The sequence below is a fragment of the Bipolaris oryzae genome (genome assembly GCF_000523455.1).
Source record: "Bipolaris oryzae ATCC 44560 unplaced genomic scaffold scaffold_338, whole genome shotgun sequence".
NCBI classification, from domain to species: Eukaryota; Fungi; Ascomycota; class Dothideomycetes; order Pleosporales; family Pleosporaceae; genus Bipolaris; species Bipolaris oryzae.
In genome coordinates, this window is record NW_006911614.1 from 1 (window position 1) to 9,537 (window position 9,537).

The 9,537-nt window shown below is 44.1% G+C and overlaps 2 protein-coding genes across 2 annotated transcripts; one reads left to right on the plus strand and one right to left on the minus strand.

The window, feature by feature from the left end:
- Positions 1–1,490: 1,490 nt before the first annotated feature.
- COCMIDRAFT_10204 (uncharacterized protein) lies at positions 1,491–3,335 on the plus strand (the record flags this gene model as incomplete). Its single annotated transcript, XM_007695518.1, has 3 exons — positions 1,491–1,754; positions 1,816–2,816; positions 2,879–3,335. The coding sequence occupies 3 exons, from the start codon at positions 1,491–1,493 to the stop codon at positions 3,333–3,335; spliced, it is 1,722 nt and encodes a 573-aa protein (XP_007693708.1).
- Positions 3,336–7,783: 4,448 nt separating this feature from the next.
- Positions 7,784–8,530, minus strand: COCMIDRAFT_110629 (uncharacterized protein; the record flags this gene model as incomplete). The annotated part of the gene is made up of 1 exon (XM_007695519.1): positions 7,784–8,530. A coding segment is annotated over one exon (747 nt), but the record flags the coding sequence as incomplete, so codon positions are not given.
- Positions 8,531–9,537: the final 1,007 nt, after the last annotated feature.

Consider the following 9,537-nt stretch of genomic DNA (forward strand, 5'->3'; position numbering starts at 1 on the left):
ATAAGGAATAATAGTAGGTAGAGAAGAAGCGTTCTAAGATAGTAAGTAAGGGCTTTGACTTGGATAATAAGCTATATAAAGAAGGGGGCCAAAGAAAACATATGGGCTAAGGAGACCAAGACGTAGCATAGGAAGTGTAAAGTTAGACTAGCGTTAGTAGCCCTTTCGGCGCGGCCGCCGGGCGTAAATAAATTGTGTGTGTGTGTGTTATAGGACCCTTGGTTAAAGCAAACGCGCCATACAATGCGCAAAGAGGTACCACGCTAGGCATGGATCAAGGCTACTATAAGACAAACACATCATGGTGCAAGTTGTCCAACCAGAGAAGGAACTTGGAAGAATCGCCTTGAGCGATTCTTTACGTTCAATTTCGGTTCAGCAAGATTAGCTCTATATATCTAGAGTCTAGTGTTTTGCCAGTTAGTGTCTTAGCACAAACAAGCCATGCAAAGTAGCCCGACACGGTATTCATAACTCTTGAATTGACATGGTAGTTCATCAACAGGAAACTCAACAAGCTTCTTTATTGTTGGAATGACAATACTTCGCTCTATTAACTAGAGCCTTGCAATGAGTCTCAGATATCGAGAAGTTACGTTTGGTCTAGTAGAGAGATTTGAGCTCTTGATATTGCGGGTTCCTTGGTATCGCAAACAAAATCTACCGCGCTATTTCTCTGAGTTTACTCTAGTAAGTATAGGGCCGAAACGTGATATTGCTCGGCCGATGACGCATGTCATTGCATAGATAACAGCAGCACTGGTGCATATGGATTGGATCGGCAAAACTCAGGCTGGACTGGTTGTGGATGCCGGGCTAAACGGCCGGGATTTCGTATAGGTACAGTAGTACCTGCCTGACTAGGCTAGGATCCCGACTTAAATACAGCCAACGCGTCCTTGGCGGCGGCATTAAGCTCGTCCAAGCTCTCAGCGTCGTATGCTTGTGTACGAGTCGCGCGGGGTAGTTGATCAATGCTGGCTTTTCATTTCTTTTCCAAGTTTCCGTTCGGGGCATTTAATGGTCTATGCCACTTTGATTTGAGTTTTTTTTTGATTTTGGTGCTGCACATGGCTGCGACTCATTGCCGGGCAACGGTTACTGCACCCTTCCTTGCCGTTTGTGGATCTAACCAAAATCCACGCTGCAGATAGGGTCGATAAATGATGTCAACCATAGCTTAGGCCGCCTAAAAGGCTCATGATCCTAGCTACTAGTACAACGATAAGCAGGCAGTTAGCCGACATGAGAAGGTGGGAACGATACCAGATGCATAGGGCGGAACTAAGTTGAAATCATAGCCTTGATACATATATTCCGGCCCTGTACGCTGTTTTGCGCTCTACCGAGTTGTTTCCTTTTCCTCGGGTGCATCGATCGCGGCAAAGCTTTCCCAAGTATCCAAGAGGTATGAGAGTTTGAGATTTTGTTCTTTTATTCACACGCTGACATGTAGTGACCACAGCCATCTGCATTCAAAAAGCCCCATAATGAAGAGGGTGAGTAAGCTACTGGCCGCGCCTTTATTGGCAGCGGGTGCGCTTGGGCAATTTGTGCCTGCGCCTACAGATCTCATCACCAAGGAGGGCTATGCAAATGTCAGCGTTCGCTACAAGCAGGTACCGGCTGGTATCTGTGAAATGAACCCGGATGTGAAGAGCTATTCGGGCTACGCAGATGTCGGGGAAAACCAACACATTTTCTGGTGGTTCTTCGAGTCGCGTAATCAGGATCCAAAAGAGGCTCCTTTGACAGTAAGTGTTTTGTTTATTTGCAAACGCATGCCGAGGTTTGGTTTAACCTTTCTGTTTGCAGATCTGGATTAATGGAGGGCCCGGGTCGAGTTCCATGATTGGGCTATTTCAAGAACTGGGGCCGTGTGGCGTTGGACCGGATCTGAAACCCTATGACAACCCATACTCGTGGTCCAACGCTAGTAATATGCTTTTCATCGATGAACCTACCCAAGTCGGTCTTTCGTACTCGATTCCAATCCCAGGCTACAATGACGGTTCCTACATCATTGAGCTACCAAACGCGACATGTCCGGACTATGCTGCAACATATGGAACATGCGGAACGTATTCGAAGCCAGATGTTAGCTTGACGGCTAACAGTACCCAAGGGGCGGCGCCAAACATGTGGAAGACACTGCAGGGCTTCATGGGAGCATTCCCCGAATACTCGCGCCATGGAGTCAACTTTGCGACGGAGAGCTATGGCGGACACTATGCGCCCGTATTTAACGCCTATTTCCTGGATCAGAATGCAAAAAAGATTCCTGGTGCGCATAAGATTGAGTTGGACAACGTGTTGATTGGCAATGGGTGGTTTGACCCGCTTGTTCAGTATCAGGCTTATTACAACTATAGCGTGTATCCTGGCAACACGTACGACTTTGATCCGTACAACCAGACAGTCAAGGACGAATGGTTCAACAACTTGTACGGCCCAGGCAACTGCGTTGACCGAATTAAGCAGTGCTACAAGGAAGGCAGCAACTCGGTGTGTGCGACGGCGGATCAGTTCTGTGCCTCCAAGGTGGAGAACATGTACGATATCTACAGCGGACGGGACGAATACGACATGCGAGAGTTGACTCCGGATCCGTTTCCGTATGCGTATTTTGAAAGCTACCTCAACTTGCCTGAGGTACAGAAGGCAATTGGAGCCTTCCAGAACTTCTCAACCAGCTCTAGCACAGTCGGCTCGTCATTTGGCAACACGGGCGACGATGGTCGCGAATCGGGCACGATTGAGGCATGCCAGAAGCTGCTTGCTGCAGGCGTTCAAGTCATGCTTTACTATGGAGACGCGTAAGTTTGGACAATATCATGAAAGAAATCCTTAGGATACGATTTGCTAATGTGTTGAACAGCGACTACAACTGCAACTGGCTGGGTGGTCAAGTCGTGGCGGATCAAATCAAGGCCAAGGGGTACTCGAAGGCCGGCTTTACGAACATTAGCAGCAGCGATGGTATTGTGCACGGGCAGGTGAGGCAGTCTGGCCTCTTTTCGTTTGTACGCATCTACGAATCGGGCCACGAGGTCCCCTTTTACCAGCCACTCGTGTCGCTCGAAATGTTTGAGCGCGCATTGAAGCGGGTCGATGTTGCGACGGGCAAGAAGAAGCTTAGTCACGACTACATGACGGTGGGCACGCCAACGAGCACCTATAGGGAGGGCAACGCAACCATCCAGATGAACGTGACTCCAGCCAACGCGACGTATAACACAACGCTGAATGCACCCAACCCAGGTCTGGGCAGGCGGGACATGACCAGGCACTTCTGGCGGCCACGGACGGGTCGAGCTGGACAGCGGATTCTGTGAAGAGAAAGTCGAGTATAGAATAGAACAGTATAGGCAGATACTAGGCATCATGACCTTGTGGTTAAATAAACAATCATTCAAGTCCAAGGTCGTAAGGTTCTTGATTTCCTGGTGGTGTGTCAAGGTGACATGAGCGATGGATGATCCCCTGCTAGCGGGCGGCGCATGCATCTTGGGAAACGATTGGGGTGTGCAGTTATAAAGCAATACCCGACTCCCTTTCCCTACAACTTTACGCCACCCTGCTCTTGCGCCCTGTTTGACTCTTGCCTAGTCGTTTTGCTAGTTGCTACCATTAGCCATCGCCGCGCCTACTTTTACCCTCTGCTAGTAAGTTTGTTTCGATGTAAAACACTAAAGTATAGTAGGAGAATTTCAACCAGCCCTGTACTATTGAAATAACAGGAGTCTTTCTTAATCCTGGCGATATATCAGGTTGAACTTAAATTAGGTTCTCTTGAGGAACATTGTGTAGTGGATCCTGTGGTTATACACGGTCTCTTTTGATGAACCCCCTCGCCTACTCGTTGCAAAGCTCCGATTCTCGGACCCCTTGACATTTTGCCTTCAGCCAATCCCTGTCTGAATCTTTTATGGTGGGCGTATGCAGCTCCGTCATGCACTTGTTTATCAAATTTTTCTCCAACTGAGGGCACATTAGTTGTAACCAACCATGCTGTGCTTTCTTGATGCAGCTTTCAGCAGAGTCTCTGTCGAGATGTTCTTAGTTCAATCTTCGGTAGTACTTTCTGGTATGAAATAAGAAACCTTTTCCCGCTTATATCTGCCCTTATATAGCCATCGTGGAGTCCCAACACTTAACAGCCTGAAAGGAATCGCCTTTTGATATTTTGAAGCCAGCCCTTCTCATCGCGATGTTCCAAAGCATTGGGAACCTGTTGATCGGATAGCCAGGAACCAACCTTTTCCCGAACCTCATGAAAGCAGACGCCCATCATCGCCTTTAAGGACTCATCTTTGCTCCATTCATCAATTATGCCGCCCCTTCTAGGGAGCCTCACAAACCAGCCTACTATCGACTGCATTTGTTCAGCTGATGCTTTGCGAACGTCAGCCTGCTCGATAACCCGAAAGAGATTTTTGTAAGCAAATTGCCGTATTCGATCGATATGAAAACTCTGATGATACTCGCGGAGAACTTTAGAAGGCATATATAGGATACTAATGTGAGATTCGCCAACGTCAAGCCGCATGATAGCCTTATGCCGGCCGCGTTCCGATTTCGAGGAAGTCCACAAAACCATATCGATCGTAAGATTTCCCTTGCATTTGATGAATCTCGTCCATGATGATGTCGTCCTTAGCACTTTCGACTGAATGTCGATTCATCATCTCGTAACGCTAGGTGATGCTGTTATAGGCATTCACTATGAAGAGAGTATGATACCACTTCTCGATCTGCGTCTTGAGAGTGAAGAAGCGAAGTGTATCGAGTGACATATCAATGTTATGCTCGATTAAATCTAGAGTGAACGGATAGCCAATCGAGCAAAACCCCTCAACGCACATTAACAATGCATTACCTACCAGTATCTCATCGTAATGCAGAGTCTTAGCCAATCTCTCGATCTATCTACAAATCTTGACTGGGACATTTTCCGTCAATTGTTCGAGGATTTCGTCAAGCTCCCGTTGGTTGACACACTGCTCAAAATCGCGGAACAAAACATCGAGACGCCAGACACAGTTTGGCACATTTTCTGAAACTGGCGTTTTACCAATTAGCTTTCAGGCATTCCGGTCAGTAATGTATCGTTCTGAAAGATGAGCAGCTGCAGGAGGCGCTCGCTGATACCCTCTCGGACATCATCAATGTTGGGCACTAGGTCTTTGTTGTCTGTTCCAGGAACAAGCGAGATCTCAACCACCTCTTTATCATCGGTGGGAACCTGGATGATATAAGGAGCGTTTATTGTAAATGACTTAAGTCGTAGACCAGCCTTTTATTGACGCTTTGTTAAATGGCTTCTCAGGGCTACGTTGACTGATGTAAGTAATAAGCTGGTAGTTGTGCTATCCACTCCATCTATGACTATTAAAAGGTTCTTCTATCCTTTGGTTCGTAATTATCAACGAGATTATGCTAGATATGCTCTACGATATCAATTGCTACATTTTCCTAACAAGCTTTGACTAGGAAATCTTGATATGGACTGTCAGCTTGGGCAAGTTGCCAAATCATCGATACAAATGTCACATTTGAAGTCGGTGCATCAATTGATTTGGACGTCGATGCTTGTAGCTAGTGTAATGCTATGGAAGCTTATGAGGAATCTGCTGTGTCTGTTCGTTCTCTTCTGGAGGTGCTCGACTACGGCTGAGGATGGGAATATCTTTCCGCAACCTGGCTCACCAATCACTAATATCATCGGTGGAGTGCTCATCTTAATGCCTCTCCGGCTTACAGAAGCATCTTTTCTTAGAAACAACTAGTGCCTAGTATTCTTCACGCATTCTTCGACGATGCGAGCAGGGCGGCGCCGCGCTCAGTCGATAGTGTCGAGGTTCAGCCAGGAGTGGATAAGAGCAAGGTTCCCTTTCGCTTTCTATCTTTCTTCTAGGTTCTTAAGATTGTTTTCAGCATCTTTGTTATATATTGGAATAAGATTAAGTCGGCCTTCGTAGTGCGGATATGTTATACAGTGTTAGAAAGATCCATTCCAATTACGGAAACTCATATGCGGACAACATCTGATACCGTCGTCACGAGCGTTGATAAAGCCTATGTCACTCTGCTCCCATAACAGAGTAGTAGTGTCTTCGCCAAAGCATTAAACTTAAACTTCCAGTATTTGAATTGGACTGTGAGGGGCATGATAGTCATGGAATGCTCAATGGCAGAATCGAAGCTTGGCTTGAGTTACTCAACCAGCGCAACACCTCTGTCATTTTAGTCTCTATGATAGAGATTAGGTTGCCAGGGGGATGCAGATACTCATTCCAGAAGTAGGATAAAGCCTTTAAAAATCTACTCATAGTCTTGTACGGCAATGGTAACAAAGTTAATTGCAACAAGGCATTGCGCTACCGGCCCCATAACCCCTCCTGCAACAGAATGAATAATTGTCCTAAGATTTGAGATGCTACATAATAAACAATAGATCAACTTCTTTACTCTTTATTTCATCGTCGGCTTTACCTCATTTGGACAGATGTTCCTAATAACGAATTCGATTGATGGTTCTTTTCCTGAGCGCAGTCCAGAATCGACTCCAGTTTATAGATTTTTACACCACTTGCTGCTAGATTCCTTGCAAGCTATCATCAGTTGGAAGAGTAAAATCCGAAGACACAAAAGGTCTAGCTTTCAAGATGAGATAGTATTGATCGCAGAGACTGCTATAGTGTCGGAAATGAGAAGGATAATAACGGTGTGAATAATTGGCTATTCAGAAGGCTAGAGCATAGACATGCGAAGTAGGGAAACCATAGCATTCTAGTGAAAACGCTAGGATTTACCTTGAGTCCTATGCTCCGCCCATCCATATAGCTCATAGGCTGCATTTAGATAGAACGCTCAGCTCCAATATACATATTTCTATACTCCAAGCAAAACATTTAAAGATTGCGCTTATTTATGTAGTAGCCTCACACATCGTGATTCCTATTTTGCAGTAACTCTACATGTCGACATGAATTTGTCTCGCGCACTTTCGTGTTAACGCTTTATAGGTTAGATCATGCATATACAGAAGGGAACACCTCCTAGATTCTCTCTTCTACAGATGAGAAGAGCCCTGCTGGTATCTAGTTCTAGAATGCGATCAGTAGTGACTGCCTCTTGCCAGCTAAGGCGATCCGAAGCATAGTAGTTAGACTCCTTATTTATGGTTATGTCAGTATGTATATGCTGCCGATCAATCTTGTGTCGTATGTTTGCAATCTGCTTAGATCCGATGAACACGGCTGCAAACGCTAGATCAAGGAAGGGTTCACTAATGTGTCGGTTCTGTATTAACTATTATGTCTGCATCGTGTTCACTGAAGGAATATATGGTTCGAGTGCTTTCAATCCTCTTTCTTTCCGGTCTTTTATCTCCCGATTCATGTATCGAACAGGGGACTCTGCTGTCGCTATCTTGAACATACGCCACAGTACATGATTTTAAGTACAGTGCAAGCGGAACCGCATTACAACAACAAGTGCTATATCAGGCAAATGAACCAACTATAGACAATCACTCGCCAATGAGAGTTGTTAAAGAACTAGGAAGTAGAAAGCTAGAAATCACCATAGATCAATTGTATGGCATTAGCCTAGTGTTGTAAGAAGAATCAAGTATAAAAGTGATACCTTGCCTTTACCGACGTGTAACATCCTGGCCGTTTGATCCAAGGTTCGAGTCAAAATTGGAAGAACAAGGGCAGGTATAAACTGCACTGCCACGTCCGTTCTCTTGTGTTTGATGCCTTCCAACTCATCGGAATCAACAACCCATAGCCGCTCTCCCCACCGCTCGCTTTATCTCTTCCAACATAGCTTGCGCTCCCTGTGCGCCCCTCGGCGTTCCCCGGGGAAATTTATATCGCCCTTCCACTCCATCAGGCGGATCCACAAGCTTTCCCTGCGAAGAACCAGTGAAAAGCGGTATCTGGCCATCGTAGACTCGAATTGGGCTCAGCTTCTCTAGAGACTGCGAGTCGAGATCAACCAACAGCTGGCTGAGGACACGCACATAGGCATTTGTGAAGCCCATGTACGGCCCCCCTCCGCGATAAGGTATGTTGGCTGGGTCCTCAGCATCGACTACAGTAACCCACGGCTCCAGGTCTAGGTTGGAGACTTTGTCGCGAACAAAGTCTGGTGCATTTAGCAGCGAAGCCAGTGCAGCTTCGTCGATGACAATGCACACATCGCGCCTGACGTCCGAGTGCCAGTCTTCGTTTTCATCGTCGGCTATATTGCTCTCCCGGCCAACAAAATCCGCGATCCACTGTTTGAAGGCCTTGCGCACTAAGGCATGGTCAGCCCCGCGCAGAAGAGCACTGTCAGATATGACATGTAGCGTAAATGCGTCGGGATCCATCTCAGCCCCGCTATTCGATGGGGTAGCATAGTCATGAAGCTTCTTCAATGCAGCAGCCCACCATGCGTCGTCGTTGTCATTGGCGTAGGCGGTGCGCACAACGACAACGCCCGATAGGTGAGTAAGAACTTCCATTGCGCTGCAGTACTACTGTGAAAGAATACTAAAATTCTAGGACTAGAGTAGCTCCGCTATATCAATGGTCACAATGTCTCTATATCAAGAGCTGAGAGAGTTAAGTGATATCCATTATTAAAGCGGGGTCTAGACGTTATGTAAAACTTCCCCTTTCTATCCCATAGGTAATATAATAAAAGCCTGTATTAAATATTATATCATTAGAGTGAAGATCCGCTAGTTTTTAGACGAGTGATATATAAAAAAGGTTTTACTAGGAGTTATCTTTTTTTACCTAATATTATGGATGAATATATAAATATAGCGATTCTAAATTAGACTAGTGTTTAGAGATATAAAGAGATTCATTCTTGTTTCTAAAGTTACTTAGGCATAACTTAATAAGTAGCTAGAGAGTTAGGTTTAAGTATAAACTATATTATCTATATTGTTAATTAATAGAGCTTAATATCTATTTATTAATTTTATAGTATCAAGAGTTTATAGAGACATGATAAAAATGATAGATTTAAGAAATTAGAAAAGATAATAGAAATATAGATAGAGCTAAGAATAGATAACTGAAAGTAGATAATATAAGTAATTAGTAGATGAAATATAGATAAGTTAAGATAAAGCTATAAACTAAAGAAGGTTTTTAATAAAGCTTATAAACTTAACTCACTTCTATAGTTATTTTATATTTCTATATAGAAAATTAAATATTAAATCATAAAGTGATAAATAATAAACTTACATATTTATTCGCTTTAAATAAGATCTTAAAAATACTAATTAAACTAAAGAAATGAAAATTAAAATCATAATCTAAAGTTAGGTATGAAACATAATTAGATATAAGTGACTAGCTGAGAATAAAACACTAGAAAATCTTAAAAAATAGATCTATACCTATAGGTTTATTTTAAAGTATATAGACTTATTTTAAAGTACTTAATTTCTATAGATCTAATAAATAACATAAAATAAAGATTTATTTAGAAAATATATAAAGCTTGATAGTATATCAACTATTT